Below are 26,543 nucleotides of genomic sequence, written 5' to 3'. Positions count from 1 at the left end.
GCAGCAAAAGCAAAGTAAATTAGTAGACCAAATGATTTAGAGTCATATGAAGCAATTTTATCAAGAATTTAAAAGTCATAATACAACAAAACAATCATTTCTACTATTTATAGGTTTTTCTCATGTAGTTACTGGACATTGTCAACCCTGCGAAGGGCAAAATCATTAGAGAATCCAAATGAAGACTGGTATCTTAATCTCAACATTTTCAAAATCTCTGCTGAAGCCATTGCTCATCCAGCTTGAGAAGTACATTATTACAAAATTTAATATAATAAAATTGGGTATACAAAAAGCTTCAGAGGGTGGGAGTTTGCCTCACTCCAAGATCAGGGCAAACATCCACAAAAATTTGAAGTTCTCAAGATTCTTCTTCCCTTAGGTTGCGAATCCTTGCTCTCTGCTCACGGAACTGCTCTTCCTGAGCACGTTTTGCAGCAAGGGCTTCCTCGTCAAGTACTCGAATTGGGAACCATTCCGGCAATTTTAACCAAGTTCCACTTTTCTTTGAATTCTCAATGTCTTGGTATATTGTTTTAGTGTGATCTTTCAAAGCATCTTTCAATTTCAGAATAGCAAAATCTGCTGTTGTCCCCGCAACAGCAAAGATGACAGAGTACCGGATTGCACCAAGTTGGCCTCCTAAAATTCCAAAAATGAAAAGAAATTTTAATGCTTGTAACCTTTTGAGCTTATCCCTCACCAATGTAAGCAACAATTATGTACGTGCACTTCACCAAGTAATGCATTTATCTAAATTAAAACAATCTGGGAAAACTTTATTGATCTTTGATCAACTTATTCCTATAAGCATTGTCATAAGGTTAGAGGTGATAAATAGATGGATCAGATAATACGACTGACAAAATTCAAAAGCAGGCAGTAAAAGTGTTATAGATGGAAGCAGAACTAAACCTTGCAGGCGCCCAAGAAGAGCACCAGTTCCAAATCCGGCTGCTGCAGAGTTCCATAAATCATCAGGCCCTGTTTTTCTAGTTGCAGTCACAAGTTCACGTGCCCCTGACAAATTAGGCAAAATAATATTTTATAGACAGAAGTGTGATCTAATAGCAAGATAAATTCATTGGTTTTAACATTATAAAATATAATTTAACAAAAATCCTTATAGACGAGTTGAACATGAATCCTTGGATTAAATACATGAAATCTAAAGATAAAACCAAATATTCTAGAGATTAAATTAAAGAGTTGGTCTTTAACTAAACTAAATGGCGTCTTGTGGTCCGTGTAGCCAACCTCACTTGGTAGGTTAAGACTTTTGTAGTTAACTTATTATTCTAGAGCCTCAATTCAACAAAAGGGAAGGTAGAGTGAAACCCCACCCAAGCAATTGGAAAGAACTTACAAAATGGTGGCAAAGATACAAAAGAAAAAACCTTGATTTTCTGTTAAAATTATTGTCTCTTCTCAGGTGAGCAAGTAGAGATCAACAAAATTCATTCAAATACCAAAAAGCTATAATCAAGGGAAAATAAGGTAATTAATAGCAAAGTTATATAGAATTCACATCATGTTTGTTTTTTATTTCACTTCTTTACATAACAGAAGTCGCTCAATGTTTATTTATTGCCCACAATATCTCCCATCTTTCTCCATCAAAGTTTACAGTTAAAATATCCTTTGAGAATTCCTCTGGACATGCCATACATTGAATTATTACCATTAGTTTATGTTATTTTTATTTGCAAGGCATTTTATAAAATTAACACTGTATAACCAGGTATTTATTAGATCATATCCTTTCTGTGCATCAAAGTATGTTTCCTTATGGCGGCAAACTTATCAGCAGAACTGCAACATTGGTTGCTCTCTGATTACAGTCTCCCTTCCTTGTGACAAATTTTCATGAGTATTATTAATTATTATGGATTTCTTAACATGATTTGTATGAAGAATCTATGCCTGAAATCTAAATATAATATTGCTCTGCAAATAGAAAATTCTATTTTGCTGTTCACATTTATCATTCTCAGAACATCTAAAGAACATTTTTCCTAAGATGTTTGAAGGTGTGTTGTTTCTAATTGATAAAACGTTACTTCAAACAAAACTTAAATTTTACCTATCTTCTTCATCAAAATATTTCATAAGGCTAATAGTAAAATTATATATATGAGGTAATGGGAAAAAATGGAGGTCACTCTCCATGCTCCAATTTATAGACAGCACACTACAACACAATATAACATATTTCACTTCTTTATAAGTGGGCAATGCAGACAAACTAAATCAGGGCTAGCTCAAGCCAGAAACATATAAAATCCATCTAATTAACCAAACACATTTGGATCTTCTCAATTGTCTATAAAACATGGAAATACATTAAAAGAGAGAGAGAGAGGCATCAACTGCTTCTGCCTCTGCAACAAAAATTTCCTAGCTTTCTCCCATAACATGATACTGTCATGTGAAAAAACGAGAAGGGTCCAAGTCCATGAAAACCAGTAGCAAACAAATACGGTCACAATTCAGAACACGCCACATTAATCAACACAACAATTACCGCAATAGCAACCCGTGACGATGGCGAAATTGGCAGCATAGCTAGAACACACATAAGCAAGACCAAGAGTTTTTCGATGCTTTGAAATTAAGCCAGCTCCAGCACCAGCAACCCCTGCTCCCAAAAAATCACAAACACCATAAATACATACAAACACTTCTAACCTCTCCCTCTTTCTATCTATCCTTAAATCCTCAAACTCATGTGAGTCTATGTTATTAATTTTACTTAAATTTAAATTAAATAGACCACATTAGCTCCTTTAACTTAATTGAGTGTATAAACATTGTGTTTACTAACAAATCAAAGGATAACTACTTAAAAGTCATATTAATGATTATTTCTAATCGGTTCAAATGACGATACATAGAAATTAAAGTAATAAAGTTAATTATTGATTTTCAGGAAAATCAATATAAAAGAGGGAACCTGCAAGGAGGGTTGGAATAACGATTCGACCGTGAGAGGAAGAAGGTGAAGGGGGCGAATTGTTAAGTCCTGAATCTGGGGCTTCTTCGTTCCCCGAACCCATTGTTTATTTTCAATCTACGATTGCTTTGTTTGATTTGAAGGGTTTATGTTATGGTGCAGTCGTTGATAGTGATCGATTTGTGTGTGACTCGAGTGAGAGAATTGGTGAAGGACTTGGGAAATGATTAGGGGACGAGTTCTCCCCAATTGGGCTAACCCAACCTACATTGGCCCACCATTGACTGCACTCACTCTGCTATTTTGCAAGAATTTGTTTTCAGACACTTTCTTATATAGTTTTTATATGAAAAACTAATTTTATTTTGGGGAAAAAGTTAGCTTCATTTTTTTAAAATATCAAAATTTTGATTATTTTGAAGAGTTATTTTAAACATTTCATGAAGAAATTTTTTTTTATAACTATCTTTTAGAATCAAAATACTTTTATAATTATACTTGATAAAAAAAATAATTGTACTTTAAATAAAATCTGTACAAAGATAAATAAATTATTCTTTACAAGAATTTCACCTTATGTATTGCATAAAAGTTTTTATATCTATATAATTAAATTGAACCTAAACACCAATGACACAATCCTATCAAAATAAGGTAAACAAAAAAATAACATCAAAACATTGAAGTTGAAGTCATATTCTCTTCTCTAACATCAACATTTAAGTAATCCTTATCAACGAATGACAACCAACCCAATACAAACAAAACATACATATGGGAGTGAGATAAATCTCATTATATACTCTCAATGTAAAATAAAGGTAAGGCAACCCATACACACATAAGCATACATATCAATATAAAAGTTATAATTCAAACACATAATATTTCATGATATACAATATTGTTCTAGATTTTAATGCACTTATGAATTGGTATCAGTTAGAAGTCTCACATAACATAGTGTTTGATTGGAGGGGAGGGGTAGGGAAAAGGGGAGCAAAATCTCTCCTCATATAATTTTAGCCCTCTTTCGATCACAAGCGCATGTTCATGGCATAGGGTGTGACAAGGGCAGAAAGGCTTTGTCCTCTCTATGTTGGGTGTGGGAAGTGCTACACTAGGCATAGGAGCCATAGAGAGATCCTTAACCTCTTCATATTGGGTGATCATCAAGTGCTATTTGATGTTTATTTTTTGGATGTCTTACATTGGGTGTCGTCATGTCCATGCCCAGTGAGAAAGTACTGCAGGGGTCCTAATCCCTTGACACTGGGCGTGGTGGGCGTGGAGGATGCCACGCTAGGTGTAGATGAACCAAAGTGGTCTCTGACCTCTTGACATCACGCATGGATGATGTTGTGTCAGGTGCAAGATCGAGGATTGTCATACACGAGAGTGTCCTTGGCTTTTAGTGTTGAATCTGAGAGCTTTCATAATACTTGTATAAATAATGAATGGAATAAGAAAAGTGAGCAAGAGCCATAATTGCATAATTAGAGAGAAAAAGGAGATAAGAATTGTAATTACTAAAGAGATTATAAATTATGAGATATCTTGTGTGATAAACCTAATGCGTGATGTAACATGATATTTGAGATGTTGATGTATTTGGAAATAGATTGGTTGATAGACCTAATGTCCAAGCATAGGCTTGATAGCAAGAAAATCCAAGAATAGATTGGTCATTTGGGGAAGTCTAGACACAAGGTGTAGTAGTGTGATGAAGAATTACGATGGTACTATGTTGCATTTGATTGTTGTGTGATGTGATTAGAGTCCATGCATATATACATAGTTTATTTTGCATAGCGATTGCATTTCTATGTGTGAAGGTCTTTATGATCTTCTACAATGGTCCCAAAGTGTTATGGTGGGAAATCTCTAATACCATATGGAGGTAAGCATGGCCAACTATGATACCTTGACTAACTCCTAATAGAATTCATTTTAGTGAGAGTGGATCATGTTGATTGTTGAGATAGATGCCCATTGTGTAATAGCCATGTGTTTTGTCCATATGCTCCTAGACTACTCCATTTATAAGAGCCTTGAGCAATTTTGAGAACGATACTACAAGTATATAGAATTAAGAGCATGAGCCTCTATTAGTCCTATTATTTTGTGAAGTAAAAGTGTATGAATTGAGACTGAGATATGGATTAATTATGCGGAGATTGAGATGTGACTGTGCGTGTTTAGATGTTATTCATATTTTTGTATATGCCTATACTTGTGCAAGATATATTCTTACTCTTAATAAAGTATGTTTGTTTTATTTAGTGAAATGTATTAATTATAATTTTTTTTTAAAATATACACTTTAATTAATTAGAAAAAAGATAAATATTAATTAAAAAATAATATATAACATGTACTCTAATTAATTTGAAGATATATTAGTAATAATTAGAAAATAGAACTAGTATAAGAGTAATTTTAGAAGAAAAAAAATATAAATTAGACAAATTTATGGTTATAAATTAAATTAAGTATTTTTGTAATCTTAATAAATTAAATAATTAGTCTTTATAAATATATAAAAGAAAGGAGATAGTAGTTATTTTAGGCCAAAATTTGTGGATACATATAACATAACTGGAAACAGCTAGATAGCAAACTCAGGATCTGCAGTTACTTCCATAATAATCTACCCACTTCTTCAACAAACCATCCTACAGTCAACCCCGCGTTACAACTTACAATCATCGCCACTTTCGATTTCCTTACATAACATGTATATAAAATATAAAAATTTTATTAGTCTTTAAACACTAATAACAAAAATTCTTATATAAGAAAAATCAAATAACATCTTAATTAAATATATATGTTTTGAATAATTTAAAAGGATATAAAAAAATATATTGTTAATTTAAAGTTCATAAAAATACAAAGTGTTAATCTATTATGTCTTAAAAAATTAATTTATTCTTTAAAAAAATGTTTTTGTTAAATATATTTATTAAATTAAAAAAGTAAGTAAAATTCATTTAGTTTATATCTTTTAAAATATAAATGATTTTATTGTATTTTCTTGAAATGCAAACTTTAAATCTAAGACATATTTATTCACCTAATTAAATTTTGATTAATTATCTAGATGTTATAAGAAAGAGTTGAGATAGTGTAAATTGAGCATAATGTATAAAGTTTCCTTAAAAAGAAGTATTTAAAGATTAATGTAAGTGGGGTTTGTTAGAGTAAAGTTAGTGTTACTGGTTGTGTTTTTCTGAATGTGAAACGCGGAAACAGTTGTGAAAAAAATAAAGAAAATGTGGTGTGTGCATGTTATATCTAGTCCAAGTGAGTGTCTTCTTCCTTTCACCAAATCACAAAATGGGGAATGTTCGAACCGCACGCTTTGGCACCGGAGGTAACACACGCTTCCGCTTCTCCTTCACAGTCTTGGCCTCCGCAATTTCCATTGCTCTCTGCGTTTTATTCACTTTCTCTATTCTCTTCACCATGCGTTCTTACTCCACTCATCACCACAACACTGTAAGCTTCATTTTTCTCAAAGCTCTTCTAATTTTTATTTTATTTTATTGCTGGACTTTCTTTCTGGGTAATTTTCCCGATAATCAAAAGTTTTTCTTTTTTTTTTGGGTAAAGTATGAGTTTTGTGATTTGTGTCTGTTTTTGTTTCTGGGTATGTGTGATTAAAAGAAAAAACTGGTCTTTGTATTAGTGTTTAAGTGGATGAGGTTCCAGTGGGGATTTGGTGTGCGCGAATTTTCTCGGGAAACAAACAGAAAATTTGAGTGAATATGCTACTAAAAAAAATTTAATTTTTTTATTATCATTGTTTGTTATTTTCTTTCTGGAATTTGAGAGAGATTGGAGGAGTGTAAGGAAGCCATGACAGAACCAGATTGATTTGTTGTTTTGCTATTTTCTCGAGAAACAAAGGGAAAATGTTAACAAAAAAGTTTCTTTTTTTGTTTATTTATTATTTCCTTTCTGGGTAATGAAAGATGTGGAAGAAGAGTATGGAATAAGAAAACCATGACAGAACCAGATTAATTTGTTGTTTGGTTATTTTCTCGGGAAACAAAATTGAAAAACTGAATGGAAATATTACTGAAAAGAGTATATTTATGTTTGTTTCTCTATTGCTGGATAATGGAAGAGATTTGATTAATTTGTAGTTGTGATTCTGAACCAGGGTTCTGATTGGGGTGAACATAGATTTGAATCAATAAGGAGATCCATGCTTGCTATGAATAAGGATCCCCTGAAGCCACGGTTGGATCATATTCGTAAGCAAACTGAAGATCATCGTGCTCTAGCTCTGGTGTATGCATCCTATGCAAGGAAGCACAAACTTGAGAGTTCCAAGCTTGTAAGGACTTTTTCTGAACTCTCGGGGGACTTCTCAGGTCTTATGAACAAACCCCAATACAGTTCCCTTTTCACCTCTGATGCGAGTCCAATTGATGAATCGGTGCTTCACAAATTGGAAAAGGAAGTGAAGGAGCGAATTAAGATCTCACGCCAACTGATTGGTGAAGCCAAAGAGTCCTTTGATAATCAGCTCAAGATTCAAAAGTTAAAGGATACGATTTTCGCCGTGAATGAGCAATTGACGAAAGCAAAGAAGCAGGGAGCTTTTTCTAGCTTGATTGCAGCCAAGTCAATCCCCAAAAGCCTGCATTGTCTTGCGATGCGGTTGATGGAGGAAAGGATTGCGCATCCAGAGAAGTATTCGGATGATGGAAAGCCTACTCCTTCAGAGTTTGAAGATCCTAATTTGTACCACTATGCTATTTTCTCTGATAATGTTATTGCAGCTTCAGTGGTGGTCAATTCGGCAACAAAGAATGCGAAGGAACCGTGGAAGCATGTGTTTCATGTTGTGACGGATAAGATGAATCTTGGAGCGATGCAAGTGATCTTTAAGTTGAAAGATTATAATGGAGCACACATTGAGGTTAAGGCAGTTGAAGATTACAAGTTCCTGAATTCTTCTTATGTGCCTGTGCTTCGGCAGCTGGAGTCTGCTAACCTGCAGAGGTTTTATTTTGAAAACAAGCTTGAGAATGCCACAAAGGACTCGACAAATATGAAGTTTAGGAATCCTAAATATTTGTCAATATTAAACCACTTGAGATTCTACTTGCCAGAAATGTATCCAAAGCTGCATAGAATTTTGTTTTTGGATGATGACATAGTGGTTCAGAAGGACCTTACTGGTTTATGGAAGATTGATATGGATGGCAAGGTGAATGGAGCTGTAGAAACATGTTTTGGGTCATTCCATAGATATGCACAATACATGAATTTCTCACATCCCTTGATTAAAGCAAAGTTCAATCCAAAGGCATGTGCATGGGCTTATGGGATGAATTTCTTTGATTTGGATGCTTGGAGAAGGGAAAAATGCACAGAAGAGTATCATTACTGGCAGAATTTGGTAAGACTAAAAGCTTTTAATTTTAATGTTTTCGTACCTAATATTTACATTCTCAATGAATACTAAGTATTACATACATAGGGCTTGTTTAGGTAAATTCTCCAAAAAGCATTCTAGGAGAGCAAAATAGAAAAGGAAAATGAAATAACCTTCTTCATAAACAAAAATTAGCTTATCGTAAACTATTTTATAGAAGCTTTCTTCTATTAGCTTCTTCAAAATTTTATTTTTAACTTATACATAAGTTAGTTTTAACTTATAGGAAAATTTATTTTGATTTTCCTTCCTATTTTTTTTCTCCTAGAAGTGTTTCCGGAGAAATTTATCCAAACAGATCCATACTCAAGTATTAAATTATTTTTTTAAAACCATTTGATGCAGCACTAGCAATGATGCTAGAGGTTGCATACATTTAGTTTGTGATCTTCCTGAAATACAATCCTGCATCATACTATTACTTTCCTTTGTCATATTTAACTGGATATGTTTACACTGCCGCAGAACGAAAATCGGACCTTGTGGAAATTGGGGACATTGCCACCAGGTCTAATTACATATTACTCAACAACAAAGCCATTGGACAAGTCATGGCATGTTCTGGGGCTTGGTTATAACCCAAGCATTAGCATGGATGATATCACGAATGCTGCAGTGGTGCACTTCAATGGTAACATGAAACCATGGCTTGACATTGCAATGACTCAATTCAAGCCCCTTTGGACAAAGTATGTTGATCATGAGTTAGAGTTTGTCCAGGCCTGCAATTTTGGCCTTTGAACGGTCATGGCTTGTTGCTGCTGTGTCTACTGCCACAAGAATGATTTGCCAAATAGCTTTCATATTCAAAGGTTATACATTAACGAACATCCAAACTGACGCAGGAAAAGTCCTTGCCTCTTATCAATTGTAAAATATTTGTTTAGTATAGTAGTTCTCGTTTTTCTTTTTGTTAATATATAATGTCTACAATATAATGTTATTTAATAGATGCTGATTCTGCTAAAAGTTAATGAATTTAGTGTTGCTACTTCCAATTTTCCTTGAACTGTTTTTTTTCTCTCAAAGTGGGAACTTCGCATTGTTTGTCAGCTTCTTTCCTTCATCAATTTGAAGCATATGGAAATAATTTGCCTGTTCATTCCCCCCGTGTGATATGTTTTTTTCAACCAAGTGAAAGTTGTTAAAATTTTCGGAACTTGGGTTTCTATTCATTGGTAGACTTGGTTTTACGAAATCCGGTTTGAATAAATAACATTGTAATTACCAGAGAGCTTTCATAAACATGTGATTTGTTACGTGATTGCAAATTATCATGTATATTTTCCTGTATATGTAGATTGGGTTCAAGCCAAACTCAAATGTTGGATTATGCTGAAAGGGTAAGTAATCGAAGGTGACACCTTAGTTTTTGTGTAAAAGTGAAATATAGTATACTTGTTTAATGAATGTTATTTTAATTAAATGATAAGTATTTGGAATTAGTGGGATGAAAATAATGAGGATTTTTAAAAACTAAAAGGTTGATGTGTTTCTTAAAACAAAAGTTTGGCTTTTAGGCCCATTATGCATGTATGTATGTGTATGGGACTATAGGAGAAGAGGAAAAGGAAAGCTTGTGAGAATGAAATGGGCCAAATAGAGGCCTACTGGTGTATGAAACCAAACTGAGGTGGCATTGGTCATGACTCAAGAGAGAACATGAGGTGAGAGAAGGAGAGCATAACTGTGTTTGGATGACATTTTTTTGAAATTCTTAAAATTTAAATTACTTTGATTTTAATTTTTATTATTTTTTAAATATTTTCTTTGGATAAAATAATTTAAATTCTTAATTTGAGTGTAGTAATTTAATTTATATCATAGGTAAAATTGAATAATATATATATATATATATATATATATTGATATTTTAACATTAGTTTTTATTTAAAAAAAATATTAGCTATTTTAAAATTTTAATAATTTTAAAAATTAAAATTAAATAATATTTAATAATTCTTAAAAAATGAATATTTAATAATTAAAAATTATTGATATTTTTTTATGTCAACTTTGAAAGAGAAATGAGAATGAGAGGAAAAATATCAAAAAGAAATGAAAAGGAGAAAAGACAAAATAGAAAGATAGCAAGATGAAGAGAGAGAGAGATAGAAGAGAGAGAGTGTGTGTGTGTACATGAGAGAAAGAAAAGATAAAAATAAGAAAGGAGAAAGAAAAGAAATAGGGAAAAAAAAAAGGAAAGAGAAAGGAAGACGAGAAACGAGGGAGAAAATAAATAGAGTATAAGAGATAAAGAAGTGAGAGAGCAAGAGAGAAAAAAAAATAAAAAGATAAACATATAGGTGAGATAAAAAAAATATAAATAAATATAAAGTAAAAAAATACTTTGATTTTTTAGACTTAAATATAAATAAAATTTAATTTTAATCAACTTTATTTAATAATTCAAAATTAAAAATATTCTTTAATATAATTAAAAGCTTTAATAAATATAATATATTTTATATAAAATTATAAAAATTAAATATTATATATGAAATGAATCTTTTTATGCATAGATCCAGAAGGTATATCATTTAATCAATTGTGTGGGCTTTGAAGCCAGAATTTTCTGTTTAATTTTCACCAAAATATAATTAAGGATAGAAAAGTAAAAGAGATATTCAAGTAGACCAATAAATGGCTGAATGGTGAAAGATTTGTGGTGTGGACTGTGGAGTTGAATGAAAAAATTTCGACAATGATTTGTTAGAAATGATAATTAAAATATAATTATTTTTTTAACTTATAAAAAAATCACGAGACAGGATAAATTATATGATAAATTAGATGAACACAATAAAAACTATAATTTTAATTATTTAATATATCATAGGACAAAAATATCTCCTATTATTATATCATTAGTAGAAAAAATTATTGACTAATTATTTATTTTTCAAACAAATCAGATTAATCTAAAACAAAAATTAAAAAAAAAATGAAGGACACGACTGCAAAAGAATTTTTTATTTTTTATTTTATTAATATCATCTCGTCCCCCCACATACACGATGTTGTTAATCGTTATCATTATTATGGTTGATTATCATTAGTATCATATCGTCACTTCCGTTGATCACTACTCACTAGTATTGTCGCTGTTTAACATAGTCCTACTCTTTACAACCATCGTGTTACTATAGTAATTGACACGAGTTCAACAGCTGCGCCAATTTCTTAAATTTATCAAACCTACAAAATATGTAGGCTATTCAAGACAAAAAGAGAAAAATAGATAAAATATAATAGGTACCAAGATGCCCAACAAACTCTATAATTAAAATCATATTTAACCTAAAAAAAAATTCTTATATCCGAACAAACTCTATAATTAAAATCATATTTAACCTAAAAAATATTTGTATCATAAAATAGACTAACTAAAACCGTATTTAACCTAAAAAAAATTAGTAACATAAAACATAAGCCAAACCGTAATTCAAAGCGAGTTAAGAAATAAACATTGGATTACAGCAAAACAAAATAAGATCTGTTACCTAAAAAATTTCACATAGTTCATATTTAAAAAATCCCACATTATTGTCAAAATTAAATATTATTGTCAAAATTAAATATAATTTATAAACACTTTCTTTCTTTAAGAGAAAGTTTTTAAAGATAAAATCGTAAAAATCCAATATACTTATTGATTGAAAACTTGTTTGGATATATTTAAAAACGTATATATCTAAACAAGTTCAACTACTCTTATCCTTTAAGATTGATTGGACACTCTCCCTCCTTAATTTATTCTTAATAAAAAGATCTAAGTCACTCTTATCCATTTAGTCTTAAAAAAGTCTAAATCACTTTTGTCCCTTAACTTAAGATCGACGGGAACCCTTAACTTAAGATCGACGGGTACTTGTTCCCGTATATCTAAAAAAATATCGTATATCTAAAAAATCTCATATTATTTAAGAGTTGAGACTAAAAATATTTTTCTTTTTAAATCATCAAAAACTTTTTAAAAGATAAACTCAACAAACATCATAAAAATAGACGACACCTCAAATACAACAACCATAGACAATATTTCAAATACAACAACTATAGACAATAACGGTCAAAATAGACAGTACCCTAAATACGATGAGCCAAACAATAAGTAATAAGGGGAGGGTAAGGAAAAGCAACTAAAACCAAAATCATATATAACACAGAGGGAAAAGGAACTAAAACCAAAATCATATATAACACAAAAGTACAATATTCTTTTAAAGAGAAGATGAAAATCATATTTAACCCAAGAAAATAAGAGAATTATTAACATAAAATAGAAGCTAATTAGCGTACTCTCTAAAACAAGATAACAATCTCGGTTAGAGTAACTGATTGTTAATGCAGTTAGCATACTTGACGAAAATATATACTCTGCCTAAAGATCACATAAGTCACTTGAATCAGATTCTAGTTCTGCATCTCTCTCAGACACAAAACAGAAGAAAAGGCCTAGAACAAAACCAAAAAATAAAAAAAGGATCAGCCTCAGCCAAAGGCAGAAGGAATTACTGTGATGTGTCTGAGAGGATGTGAGATGTCTGTGCCCCCTGCATGCTGCACAAACTCCGCGGGTGAAAATGTGCTTCCATGGCAGACACAAACAATGCTAACTTCAGATTTGGTGTATCTGTAGAGAAACCCATTCACGGTTTTCCCATTGGTTCCTTTTGTGGACACGTAAGGCATTTGAGGGAGCGAAGAGGCTTGAGAGAGGGGCTGTGGTGGCTTTCCTGTTATGTCAACTTTAGTCTCCACCAAGGGGTTGGTGTTGGTGTTGGTGCTTGAGTTTTCAATTGAAAGTGCAACGATGCTTGTGGGAGTTGTTTCTTGCTTCTGTGGCTCGGCTGGTTTTGCTTGAGTTTCCAAAACAATGTGCTTTCTCTCTTGGGTGTTGTTTCGTTGTTCTGGTCTCATAGGGTAAGATGAAGCACAACCACTTTCTTCAGCTTGGCTTCCTATGCTCATTTCCTTGCAATTCTTCATCTGGCTTGCTTCTGCCAACGAATGAACTGAATGGCTCTGGCTGTCGCTGCTTCCACCTTCTGGCAAAATCAAACAATAATTGTTAAAGTTATATCCCTAGGAAAAGTTGAAAATTCTGCAATGAGATGATTTTTATAATTAAAACTCGGTACAAAATCTTTGTCAAAATGTGACAAATTAAAAGGCAAGGTTTTAATGCGATGGTAAGCAGAGTTGTTGAATAAAAATAGTACGTGAGATGACGCTTGTTATGCGTAGATTCAAATGTTTAATGACATGATAAAGAAACCCAAAACGCAAGAATAGTGAGCACGATATATTATGTAGCAAAAAATCTTTTATTTTATTTTTTTCCAATGAAGTTTACCTTTTCGGATTGAAAAGGAAAAACAACACTTTTGACACTAATTTCTCACTCACTCAACCTGAATTAACTGGTGTTCAATGCAATTGGAAGCAATTTGAGTAAGTAAGAAAGAATTGGGATTAGACAATGCTAGTGTTCAAAGATTCAGATAAGGATGATTCACATTTATTTTAATGATTCATTATGAAATTAAAAAAAGTATTTTTTTTTTTTGTTTAAAAAATGCGGTGACTCGAAAATACTGGTACAAAATTATCTAGGTTTTTTGGGTTATGTTGTTCTGCCTTGGAGAACATATATGCAACAATAACTAGTTGATACACTATCTTACAAACAAGTAAAAATTGTTGTGTATATATATATATATATTTAGAAGAAGCGTTTCCGATGCAATGAGGGAATGATGATAAAGAATGAAAAAGGTAAGTTGATAATGAAAAAGAAAACCTTCACGGGAAGAGGTTTGGTAATCGGAAAGCGGAGAAGAAGAGGAGTTAACGGCGAGATTGTTGGGGGTTGGGAGGCAAAAGGGGAAGGTGAAGTGGTGGAGAGGGGTGGATCTCTTAAAAGGGTGTTGGTGTTGGTGTTCCCATTGGGGTTCTCGCTCCCTCTTCTGCTGGCGCTTCTTCTTGGCCTCCATCCTTGGCAGAGCCTGAATGTCGCGCTTGTGGTGGTGGTGGGGTGCGGCCTTCTCCTCCACCATGTGGATGTGGTTGCCCCCTATGGACAACCCCAAATCAAGCTCAATCTCTTCGACTTGGACCATGGTGAGTTAGATTAGAGTGGTACGTTGTTGTTGTTGTTGTTGTTGATTTTGGTCTTTAAAAATGGGAGAGAGGGACACGTGGGGGAACCCGAGAAGCCGGGGATGGCGGTTAGCGACACGTAATGGGACCGTTAACCAAGGTTGCACCGCTAAATCCTTTCTTATCGAGCAACGGAGAATGAGAATCTCCCAATCCAAGGCTCCCACCCCGCCACGTGCCGCCCCTTCAGGGGACGGGAGCGGAGACACCTGCTACCCGCGAATCTCGAGAGGGGACACGTGCTGCCGCTTCGTGAGGAGGCCTGGGCCTTCATACTTCATAGTCATTGGGGTGTACTTGCGGTGGGACTACTTGCTTTCATTCTCACTTCTCACCTACTCCCTCCCTCTTTGAGTTATTAAAAATTATATTGTTATTATGAGTAAAATAAAAAAAATTAACGTTAACATTTAAGTAGAGTAATCCCTTTTTATTAGTTTAGATTAGAAAAAAAAAAGGCTCTCCATGCTTTTATGTTGTTTGAAAAATCAAAATAATGAAATGAAAGAATTTGCAGTTAATTTTACAATAATAAGATGGTTGTGTATTAGTTGAGAAGTAAAAAGAAAAAAATGGGAATAACAAAAGAACTTATCATATCTTTATTAAACAATTATAATATATCAAGTCTATAATTTTCTTTTTGTAAAATTTAATATTTTTTTACATAAATTTAAATGAACATATACTATATTTTTATAAATAATTATTAATTTAAATATATTTAATAAAGTGACAAATAATTTTAAATTTAATAAAATTTATATATTTAATTTATTTAATAAAAATATTTAATTTAATAATTAAATCATTAGAATTCATGTAATTAACGAGTTACTTTTAAATAAATGGTTCTGATTTTATATATTTATAGAATGAATTATATTGTCTTCCATAAAATATAAAAATTATATAGAATATTTTATTACAGTTAGTTGAAATAAATAATTTAATTTTATTAATTCTTAGAATAGTGACTTAAACCTAACTCAACCTTACAAAACCGATTTGTAAGATAATGATTGTTTTTCAATTTCTAGTCGATGTAAAACTTGAGTTTTTTCTAATACTCCCTCGTGCTTATAGTGCATATATCAATGATGGACAGCCCATTTTTTAAGAATTTAGGATAAATTTGATACTATTTTAAAATAGTGGATTAAGTCTAACTCAACCCTACAAAATTGGCTTGTAAGGTGAGGGTTGTTTTGTACTTATATACTATTCAATTGTCTAATCTCTAGTCGATGTGAGACTTGGATTTTTCCCAATATTAACAACATTCCTGGAAGAAAAAATCTATCCGTAGTCAATGTGAGACTTGGATTTTTCCCAATATTAACAACATTCCTGGAAGAAAAAATCTATCCGTAAAGATTATAATGATAACAAATTTTTTTTTTTTGTAAAAAAATATAAGAATAAAGTTGAAACGTATAGAAATTTATAGATGCTACTTCAACCTTTACTATTAAGCCATTCCTATTAGTTATAATATTTCTAATTATGAAGTAAACATAAAATACATTGATAGTACAATGTAATGAATTACAAGAGATGGTGACAAGGCAATGACAAATGTTGGTATAGCTCGAGGGCCCATTTTGTCCCTACAAAAGGAGGCAGATTCAAGTTTAAAGAGACGAGAGAAAGTTGAGAAAAGAGAAGAGAAGACGTGTCATGAAATAAAATAATGCGTGGCGTGGGGCATGCATGAGTTGAAGGTTACGTGGTGGTTGATTTGGTTGTATGGAGGAAGGTGGCAGATCCAGAGTGCTTCTAGCTGTCATTCCACCTTAATTGTGGAAAGCTTTTTCACCTTTTACTACACCATGCCATGCTCATCGACTTTCATTTTGATTGCTATCCAGATCCACAAATATTTTTTTGCTGGAACAAAGAATAATTCTAATACTTTTACACAAGAAAAATATTATGTTTTTATAAAATACACAATTTTAATGATTGTGTGAGTAATTGTACGTACCGACTTAAACTTAATATGTATTCAAACATAACCATTTAAGGTATAAAAGGGGTGTGAGATTGTCTCACATGTGAGCATGTTTGAAGATTGTGAGTAGTGACATAATTCCTAATTCTCTATAGGTTGCTATTGTAATGTGTTTGATGATATTATACATTTTCTTGATTGAATGTTATATATATATATATATATATATATATATATATATATATATATATATATATATATATAAATAATATGCATGTGCGTGTGCGTGTGTATGATTTGTGGGATTAGGATTTTAGTGTTTAATTATGTAATTTTGTAGAAATGGTGTTTGATTTGGCGTAAACTTAATTTTAGGCTTATAAATAAGTTTATGATGGACTAGGAACTAATTGAATTCACTTTAGAAAGTAAAGTTTTGTAATCACATGCCTATCAAGTATCATAGGAGTAATCTTTGTAGCCAAAAACACGCATTTTCATATTTGGGAATCGTCAGATCTACTGACCATGATTGTAATCAACACTGTTTAAGGTTGAAAAATGGTATAAGTGACTAAATAGTGTCTATCATGGACGTGACATAAGTATAATTCCAGATAATTGTAATTTTTTTTAACAAGATAAATATCAACTTGGTAACATAAGTATAACTCTAGATATCATATTTAAACCACTTAAGGTCATGAAAGCTTAATATAAGAAAACAAATTTGTGTTATAATGGTGGGTTGTTTTATCTTTTAAGTACTTAATATTGTGAATGGTTTGAGAGACTCGTATCAGTAGTTATAAAAGAGAAAGTGTGAGAGGGATCATATATGGATGAGTTATTAGATTGGTTATAATGAGTATGTGAAATTAGGTTTATGAGATCTTGTGCTTGAGACCTTATGCCATGAGTTATATGCGTAATGTGAGAAATTTTAAGCGGTGGCTTATCATAATAAAGTCTAAGATTGTACTTGGTTATTTGAGAAGTCTAGACAAAATTTTATAGTAGTGTTAAATCCAAGGTTATTTTTTTTTTTTTCTCTTTTTCTTATTAAAGTTCACTATAGTATAGTTGTATAAAACTCATGTCATACTTATTATTTTTACGTGATTGATAGAACATATGTTATTCAATAAAAACAGTTTTTTTCTTCATTTCTTTTATGATTTGAATGAATGTTTCTTGTAACAACTTAATCAAATCATTAGTCCATAAAATCACAGCATTGTAACCATCAAAATTCTCAAACGTTTTTAGACTTTCTTTGGTTCAATAGAAGGCTTGGATGAGAATGAGATATCCTTTATATTCAAAAAGATCCATGTGGAAAAATAAATGTGGAGCAAGACAAAGGGACTTTAATAGAAAGTTTAACAAAGACTCTGAAGACAAGAGCCCAACTGTGTGCTGAGTGCAAAACACATGGGCACTTCAAGTCAAAGTCCCAACCTCAAAAAGGACAATAATAAAAGGAGTCACATGACTACATGGAAAGACTTGGACATATCTTCCTCTAATGAAGAATAAGACGCCAAAGAAGAAGCCAACATATGCTTGATGGCAAATACTTCTTTAGAATCAAATCCTAAAGAATATGAGGTAATTTTGTTTCTCATACTTACCAACTTTACTTGAAGCTTATAATGATAACTTGTCCATCTTATTAATCCTTTCTAAAGGGTATAATGATTTGATGAAAAAGTTTTTGAAATTACCAAAAGAGTTTGAGACATTAAAAAATGAAAACTTTTATTAGAAGAGAATGACAAGTAGAAAATTGTTAAGGAGTTGATATTTATAATATTTATTTAGGAAAAAAAAATATTTTTAGTTCCTCTAAATTTTATGAAATTCTATTTTATTTCTTTTAAAATTTCTTGTTCTATTTTAGTTTCCCTAATTTAAAAATGCATTACTTTTAATTCTTAAAGTGGTTTAAATAACACTTAAAAATGGCAATGAAGTGTTATCTATACTACTTTGAAACTAAAAAAATGATGCATTTTTAAATTAGAGGGACTAAAATAGAACAAAATATTTGAAAAGACTAAAATCAAACTTGAGAAATTTTACAGGGACCAAAGATATATTTTATTCTATTATTTATTATCATTATTATTAAAAGATAATAATTTATAATATTTTATTTAAATATTATGATATTAAGTGATAACCATTTAAAATATTTATGAAAATATTAATTTATTAATTATTATTAAAAAAAATATGCATAAATATATTTTTATCTTTGTAAAATCAACATGTTTTGATTTTATCAATCTTTATAATTTTTTTTATATATTTTTATATCTCTAAAATTTAGAATTATTAGTTTTAGTCTATTAAAAGTGAACAAATTTTAATTTTAATATATATATATATATATATATATTATTTTTATCCTTCCAAAACCTAAAATTATTATTTTTAATCTCTAATATTTATTTTAAGATAGACAAATAAACTTTATTTTAAAAGATTTATGAATTTTTGATGGCAAATACTAGGAGAAGTGGTAGGTGTTCTTCTCCTCGGATTCACCAAAGCTTGGACCTCTTCAATGGAGCTTGAAATCCGAATGTAAGACACTTGAAGGAGTGAAGATTTTCGGACTTAGGGTTCCTAGACTATGGATGGAAGCATCCAAGCTTAAGGAACAAAGGAAAGGAAAGCTCACTTCAAAAGGTAGGAAACCTAGCTAGGGTTCCTAAAAAGTGATGGCTCTCTCTTGGTGACTTTTGGAAAAAATTTGGCAGAATATTTGCTCTCAAATTTCATATATCAAAAGTGATTACAATGTGTGAAGGAGGTAGCTTAAATGGATCCAGAATTAGGGACACTTGGCGCCAATGTGGATGCTTCAGATGTGGCGCTAAGTTTTGAATTCAAATTTTGAATTTTGAATTCAAAACTTAACTCACATGTACAAGTCCGGTTCACATTGATGATAGGTGTTTTTAGGTTTGATTTAGTGTGCATTTAGGGTTGAATTTGAGTCACACATGTTCAGCCAAGGTGGCACCATCCATGTGACTCAAAATGCAACTTAAATGCATGCTAAATTAAACCTAGTTTTGCCTAATTCACTTAAACTAATAATCCTCCTTAAATCTTAATCTAATGACCTAAATACAATGGACAAACATATACAAACATTAGGAAATAATAAAAGAAACAAAATGAGCTCAATATTGGGTACCAAAAGCCCAAAGGCTCATGAAGCCCAAAACTAGGCCCAATAAGCCTATGGCCCAAAAAATGCTATTTTATGTGGTCCAAAATACAAGACCAAAATATGTGAAACCTATACTAATATAATATGTACAAAATATAAGAAAAATGGATTTATCAAGAGATGGCCCATGTGAAGCTCAAATTGGGCCTTCTAGGCCTATCGGGCCCATTGGGCCTTGACTGACCCAAAACTTTATGTCTAGCCAACTCTTCTTGGCTTCTTCAATGTGTCACCCCTTGCCTTCCTAGGCATGATTACATCAAATTTTTTTTAGAGATCCCCTACTAGCTAGCGTGATATCAAATACAATAAGATAATACTTAACTTGACCATATAATAATCACAAAAGTAGTTAAAAATCTTCACATAATATAAGAAACTAGAAATAACATTTTCAATTTTAGAGGGATAATTTTTTTTACAAAGATCAAAATTAAGAATAATTCCTTTTACACATAGCATATTCTTTTTGTTTCATAGATATAATATATGTAATATTTTAAAACTGAGAATATTATTTTAACATAAAAAATAATAAACCTAGAAACATCGTGTGAACCCAAACATATTTAACCTCAAAATAAAATATAATTACATATAATTTACATATACCGGAAACGTAATACTCGCACATTAATAAATGATTATATATAATATCAATATAATAGAATATATTTTAAATATTAATCAACATATATAATATTATATATTATTTGACATTTGCTATTATACCGGAGAATATCAATATTATAACATGTTACTGTAGATGTTGATTTGACATTCAGCTAAAATTAAAAGAAGAATGCGTTTTAGATTATGAACTTTTACATTGGTTATATTTAATATATTGGTATAAAATTTTATATCGTTTCGGTGTTTGATGTAACTTTTTTTTCTTCTTCATTTTATAATATTGGTATTTACAAATTTGTCTTTTAATCCATGTAAAATGTCCGATTTATAGCGATTAATTGCTGTTATTTTGATAATATATATCTCAAGAATATTTCTTCATAATATTCAAAAATTTAGATGAATTACGCTTTCAGTTAGATTAAAATGGCTAACAAAAAATTCAACTAATAAAAAGCAAGATAAACTCGCCAAAAGATGAAGGATGTAAGATCCTAGATGATTAATAGACCAATATTCTTCTCGATTCATTCCATTTTGAAATGTTTCTCTAATGCAAATAAATTTCATGTTTAAAATCCGTTGTGAACTGTATAAAATAAATGTTGATTATAGAAAAGGAGGACCCTAGCTAGATCGAGAAGATAACAAGCTTCGAACAAAGTTACTGTATGCTTAACTAAAAAAGAAAAGAGAAAAAAAAAAAGAAGAAAAAAGATCTCGTTCAAAACATTGTACATTAACAAGTCATGATCCTTAAACAGGCATTTTCCTCAAAAGTTGTCCTTGCAAGAAGCTGAAAAAAACAAAGAAGGAAAATATAAGTAATGATAACATACCAAAAATAAAGTTGTTTGCATCTTTGCGAGAAGTATTATTATTATCACACTTCTCTTAACATATTCTCCCATAATTTAACATATTTTATAATTTTTAATAAAATTTAAAACTTAATAATAATATACGTTTACATAATCAATCACAATTTACGTAAATAGTAAATTTGTTGCCTTTTACAATAAATTTTTGGAATGTGGGTTGAAAAATTTGTGTAATTCTGTCATTTTTCTTTTACATATATAATCTCCACATAACTATTTGCTTTTATATTTTCCTTTCTCCTCTCCCTGTCTTTTCCCTCGGCATGATTAATTGACTCTTTTTCGGGAATACTTTCTAATTTTAAATAGTTTTTTTTTTTCAGTTTTCACCCAGAACATTAAAAAAAAAATATATTTAGTCTGAGAATGAAAATTGAAAAAAAAAAAAAAACTACCTCTTTCTTTATGCAAAAACAAAAAAAGAGAATAAAAAATTGGCCTACCTCTTCATGTAATAGTAACAGAAGTCAGCCAAGATGAAGGACTGAACAATCTCTGCGAGAAACCCAGCCAAGAACCAGAAATAGCCACTCCCAGCCATGAATAGAAAGGCCCCTCGAGTTAAATAAATCTAAAAAATATAAATAATAAAACATTATGCATTATTTAATGTGTTCAAAAAGGACACCATGCGTAGGTCTTAATTCTGAAAGACTTAGCAAAATAAGGTGAATACAATATTTATGGAACAAAAGCTAGCAAAATTTAATTACGCCATCCTTCTAGTTTGCAGTGGCCATGGTTCATTATGGGGCTCTTTGAATTAAAATTGACCATAAATCATCATATATATATGTAACAAAAACAAATGAGATATATGTTGACTGATTTAGTTTATATAAGATACATATATGTAAATTTGCATAAGATACACACATTACTATGCCAAACAGTATTTTGAAACTACTTGCAAGATATTCATAACCGTGAAACATTATTTTAAAAAACACATTCAATCCATTTTTTGGAGCATATACTTATCACAAGAATTCCAATGCATTCATAATGTTGGATAATTCTTCAACAATCCCTTAATTCGCAATGAGAACAGTAACAATTATTTTAGAATTCATCCAATTTCAATCAAGTCATATGTATTCTCCCTCATTGTCATAAGGCAAATCCTTAGAAATAAAATCATATGAAATTATATTCTTGCAGACGAATCAATGTTGTATTTTTTATTCAATAATACCAACTATTTTATTCGGGCAATGTATGTTTCTAATTGAAACTTATAATATATATATGAAACAAAACCAAGAAAAAATTGATCTCACCCGAATTATCCAATGAGCCAGTGCAATGATTCTTGAAACACCGAGAGCGAATACATAATACCCTGTAAATGTTTCAATCATCTAGAAACATACGAGAATTATATTACAACATAAACATTAATATTATACTCTAAAAAGGTAACAAAAAAACTTGAACATAGTCTAGATAACCAACCTTTGCGTTCTGCATGAAACGAAGTTGAGGCAATACAGAAATAGATTCCAAATACAAACTGAATGCCCAAACAATTCGAGTTATATTCCAGTTAGCTGTATAAGGATGGATTAGTATCGCAAGGATTGCAACAGGTACCACCTATATATCACACAATTAGTAAGTGTTATTGCTACATTTATTTTTTTCTATGCACATTCATTACCTAATGAAAATCACTATGCCACCATAAGAGGATACAATCAACACAAAATGCTGAAGTGATTATTAATTTATTATCCTTTTGGCTTATATTTGGAGAGATAGCAAGGTACATAAGGATAAAATGACAAAATATTTCACAAAAAAATCAAGTGTGTGTTTGCTTTAGATTATTTAAAAATAATAACAACAGCTAGCATGTTGAAAGAACTGTTGAAAAGAAAGCAATTATTACTCCAGAAATAATGATTTTCAAACTATATTACTCTCCCTATTTTATTTTAGGGTTTAATATGTGTTTATATTGGTGTATTTTATTTCATGCATGCTAATTTGAGTATTTTTGAGTTGTTGACTTTTATTGTCATAAGCTAGCTAGTCTTGCTCTTACATAAGCTCACTCATAGTTGCACACGAGTTTGTGTTTCAAAAGTTATTTTGCATAAGTGTTCTAAAGGGGGAGTTGATCCATCCCAACTTCTCAAATCTCCCTTTGCCAACATTTTTGATCTACATAAATAAAACTTCGAATTTCTAAGTAAATGCAACATATTCAAATTAGGCATACCATATATTCATTGAATGCAAACAAGCAGGGCTTCAAATAATGCTGTAAAGTAACACAACAAAGTGCACAGTAAACTATATATTACCAAAAAGTATAGTCGCTTATTGTCAAGCTCCTTGATATAGGATGACTTTAACCTGAATCTTATCATCCATATGACCAATAATGTTGAAAGAAAAGATATCAAATCTAGCAATGTGTGGATGTTACCCAATGTCAAGTTGCTACAACTTAATCTTGCAGCTAGGTATATAGCTGTGAGTTCTTGGGTTATGAGAGATAAACCTGAAAATGGGATTAGAAACTTGTTATTTTTAATAGAATTTATTTTAAATTTTAAAGTTAGAACATATCAATACACAAATGTAGGAACTTATGATTTTTTTATGTTTTAATAACTTTTAATCAATAATAAAAAAAATGTATTTCATGAATCATTCTAGTAATAAAAGATTTAACTTATATATACATAATGTTTTTAAGTTTTATCCTTATTATTACCATCATTATAAAATAAAATAAAGGGTGTCATTTAACAAGCTTTATGAAAGACTATAATCAACTAGCATGATTTCATACCAATCAACCTTTACCTAGCTCCCGACAAGCCGTACTAACAGTTTATAAAAAATATGGGTAAAGAAAACAACTTTGTTAGCATTATATATATGCTGATAAAATCATAACAGAATCAACTAGACTTTTGATATAGGTTTAACTGGATGAACAGAATAGTCGGCAAGAAGACACCATAAAAACAAATCACACGCACAATATATATTTAAAATCCCATAAAAACCAACAATTTGTGAACAAAAATCATGTTGATTTTTCATTTTCAATTAACCAGATAATATGTTCATAGGTAGATTAGTCGAATTGGTCAAGATGGTAATGTACAAATCCCTTTCCGGCCAAGTTTCCAACTATAAATTTAAATTTAATTCTAACTGTTTCATTTTCTACGAACACAACCTCCTGAGTATTGATGAAAACCATTCTTCATATATCTCTATACCGATCCTTTATACCTTAGATTACTAACACACATTATTCTAAATTGCATAATATATATATATTGCTGTTGGGTAGCTGGTACCCGCAACCGCTCTTAATTGCGACGTGAAATTCAATCACAAGAAATATCACAATGAAGCTACAATAAGGCCATGTTTGATTACATATTAAAAATTTGTAACCTTAGTTTGTTGGTTTTAGTTAATCTTGAATACAGTATCTACATGTTGGACATTTTTTATTTTTTTTTTCATTCCATTGAGTATGAATTACAAGAAAATTGCAATTGATGAATTGAAAACTAAAAGGTTGTTGCACTTTTTTGACATACAATTGATTTTAAAAATTAAGTTAAATTCAGCTTAACTTTCTAATTATAACTTAAACACATAATAGAGTTGCAACACTTTTCAATTCCTTTTTTTTCTTTCAAAAATGAACGCAGATTCAATTTTAAACCTTTTATACTAATGGTATAGTCACAGGAGAAGTTAGGGAAGGGAAGTAATTAATAGTTGTTGGGTCGAGTGTCAAGAAGCTACTTAGGGTAGGGTAAAAAATTGTAAAAGAAAAACTAAACTTTCGAGACATGAAAGATTGATTTAGTACTTATAAGATCAATTATTCTCAATGTTAAAATGATATTTGATAAATAAAAATTATGCTCGGTAAGGACAAGTAAATCTTTAATTGTGATACTTTGTACACTATAGTCATGAACAAATTTTTTTTGTTTTGTATTTTTTTACAAACATATAATAATTTCTCTTGCAATCTGCTTTGCAATAGAGCAAGACACAACTTCCGGTATCACAACCATAACCACAATCTACAACTATGCTAATTAACCCATGCCAGACAATTTTCTCTAAATTATAGAAAACAAAAATACACCCAACACAGTCCCTTCCCTAATTTAAAATAAAAAGGCCACCTTTTTGGTATGTCCGAAGATGAAAATGACGGCATACGATTTCTTTCTTAAAATTAAGATCAGCAATCAATTAATAATTATGAAATTATAAATAGTGATGAATGAGGAAAATTAAAGAAAACGTACCAGAGCAGGTCTTGAGGGCGAAAAGCTTGTATGCGAGGACAATTATCCCTACAGCATGGACTACTTCGGAGGCTATGAAGAAAAAGTAGAAATTTTGCATGCTTAACCTTATGACCACGATAGCACATACAGCAAGAAATGCCCCCAAAAAGATCTTCACTTTCAATGACAAGTTCCTCATCAACCTTTCAAACAAAACATTCACTTGGGAATAGCCCCTTTTTGTTCCCATTTGTGTATAGCAAAAATTCACCAAACCAAAATATGGGTACGCTGTATTGATTTGTGTTAGAGTGGTTTAGATCATAGAGGGATTAATTAATACTAGAGAAAAGAGCCCTTTTGAGGAGACACCAAGGGAGCATATATACAGTGTATATATTATGTGCCAATATATTTCTTGCGTTGAATTGGGACCATGGCACTGGGGCAGTTATGGAAATTAAGGTCAAAAAGTCAAATGCAGACGAAATCTCAATGTTGAGGCTATTTTGCTGAAAATAAAAATAAAAATAAAAAATAAAGTTATTATTTTCCATTTGTAAAATAAAGGAAACGATTCTTAGATGTGTTTTTATTTTACACCAAGATTCTTAGATGTCTGAAACTTGAATAAGTTAACCTTTTTCCAGTCTATTTTAATTTTTTTTAGTAATTCAAATATATTTTTAGGCTTAATTAAAGTTTTATCTTATTAAATTATGAAAATATGTTCATAATTAAAAAATACATCAACATAATAATTATTATTTACACAATTTTCATAATCATAATTATTATTGTCATATTTCTCTCTCTTAAATATTAATTAACTAATTAATTTCAAATATTTTATTATATTAAAAGATGTAATTTTATCTTATTATATAAAGTTGTTGATATTATGACACGTTTGATATATGAAAAGTTTTTACTTTCTTGAAAATTTTACAAATAGAATGTTAATTTTCTATGTTT

The 26,543-nt window shown here is 30.7% G+C and overlaps 4 protein-coding genes across 4 annotated transcripts; 1 reads left to right on the top strand and 3 right to left on the bottom strand.

Annotated features, from left to right (window-relative positions):
* Positions 1-81: 81 nt before the first annotated feature.
* Positions 82-3,258, bottom strand: LOC109805575 (Mitochondrial import inner membrane translocase subunit Tim17/Tim22/Tim23 family protein). The gene is made up of 4 exons (XM_020367715.3): positions 2,954-3,258; positions 2,525-2,638; positions 916-1,020; positions 82-642 (listed from the first exon to the last, which is right to left on the bottom strand). The coding sequence occupies exons 1-4, from the start codon at positions 3,054-3,056 to the stop codon at positions 362-364; spliced, it is 603 nt and encodes a 200-aa protein (XP_020223304.1). The 5' UTR covers positions 3,057-3,258; the 3' UTR covers positions 82-361.
* A 2,934-nt stretch (positions 3,259-6,192) lies between these two features.
* LOC109805574 (galacturonosyltransferase 8) lies at positions 6,193-9,414 on the top strand. Its single transcript, XM_020367714.3, has 3 exons — positions 6,193-6,454; positions 7,122-8,369; positions 8,871-9,414. The coding sequence occupies exons 1-3, from the start codon at positions 6,242-6,244 to the stop codon at positions 9,144-9,146; spliced, it is 1,737 nt and encodes a 578-aa protein (XP_020223303.1). The 5' UTR covers positions 6,193-6,241; the 3' UTR covers positions 9,147-9,414.
* Positions 9,415-12,566: 3,152 nt separating this feature from the next.
* Positions 12,567-14,805, bottom strand: LOC109806433 (uncharacterized). The gene is made up of 2 exons (XM_020368834.3): positions 14,212-14,805; positions 12,567-13,456 (listed from the first exon to the last, which is right to left on the bottom strand). Exons 1-2 carry the CDS (start codon positions 14,528-14,530, stop codon positions 12,900-12,902), a joined length of 876 nt encoding a protein of 291 aa, XP_020224423.1. The 5' UTR covers positions 14,531-14,805; the 3' UTR covers positions 12,567-12,899.
* A 5,964-nt stretch (positions 14,806-20,769) lies between these two features.
* LOC109806743 (uncharacterized) lies at positions 20,770-26,073 on the bottom strand. The gene is made up of 6 exons (XM_020369246.3): positions 25,587-26,073; positions 23,595-23,794; positions 22,741-22,881; positions 22,566-22,646; positions 21,729-21,856; positions 20,770-21,200 (listed from the first exon to the last, which is right to left on the bottom strand). The coding sequence occupies exons 1-6, from the start codon at positions 25,816-25,818 to the stop codon at positions 21,161-21,163; spliced, it is 822 nt and encodes a 273-aa protein (XP_020224835.1). The 5' UTR covers positions 25,819-26,073; the 3' UTR covers positions 20,770-21,160.
* Between the last annotated feature and the right edge of the window lie 470 nt (positions 26,074-26,543).

This window comes from Cajanus cajan, chromosome 3, assembly GCF_000230855.2.
Source record: "Cajanus cajan strain Asha chromosome 3, NIPB_CcT2T_4, whole genome shotgun sequence".
Lineage (NCBI taxonomy): Eukaryota > Viridiplantae > Streptophyta > Magnoliopsida > Fabales > Fabaceae > Cajanus > Cajanus cajan.
Note: the sequence above shows the minus strand (reverse complement) of the source record. Positions and strands in the feature narration are given on the sequence as shown.

Excerpts from the sequence above, each read along its gene's own strand:
- LOC109805575 (XM_020367715.3), bottom strand. The coding sequence starts at position 3,056 with ATGGGTTCGGGGAACGAAGAAGCCCCAGATTCAGGACTTAACAATTCG. Across the intron at positions 2,639-2,953 it reads TATTCCAACCCTCCTTGCAG|GGGTTGCTGGTGCTGGAGCT; the intron begins GTTCCCTCTTTT and ends TTTTGGGAGCAG. Across the intron at positions 1,021-2,524 it reads CGTCACGGGTTGCTATTGCG|GGGCACGTGAACTTGTGACT; the intron begins GTAATTGTTGTG and ends CTAATTTGTCAG.
- LOC109805574 (XM_020367714.3), top strand. The coding sequence starts at position 6,242 with ATGTTATATCTAGTCCAAGTGAGTGTCTTCTTCCTTTCACCAAATCAC. Across the intron at positions 6,455-7,121 it reads CCACTCATCACCACAACACT|GGTTCTGATTGGGGTGAACA; the intron begins GTAAGCTTCATT and ends ATTCTGAACCAG. Across the intron at positions 8,370-8,870 it reads ATCATTACTGGCAGAATTTG|AACGAAAATCGGACCTTGTG; the intron begins GTAAGACTAAAA and ends ACACTGCCGCAG.
- LOC109806433 (XM_020368834.3), bottom strand. The coding sequence starts at position 14,530 with ATGGTCCAAGTCGAAGAGATTGAGCTTGATTTGGGGTTGTCCATAGGG. Across the intron at positions 13,457-14,211 it reads CCAAACCTCTTCCCGTGAAG|AAGGTGGAAGCAGCGACAGC; the intron begins GTTTTCTTTTTC and ends TGATTTTGCCAG.
- LOC109806743 (XM_020369246.3), bottom strand. The coding sequence starts at position 25,818 with ATGGGAACAAAAAGGGGCTATTCCCAAGTGAATGTTTTGTTTGAAAGG. Across the intron at positions 23,795-25,586 it reads CGCCCTCAAGACCTGCTCTG|GTTTATCTCTCATAACCCAA; the intron begins GTACGTTTTCTT and ends TCCCATTTTCAG. Across the intron at positions 22,882-23,594 it reads ATAAGCGACTATACTTTTTG|GTGGTACCTGTTGCAATCCT; the intron begins GTAATATATAGT and ends TGTGATATATAG.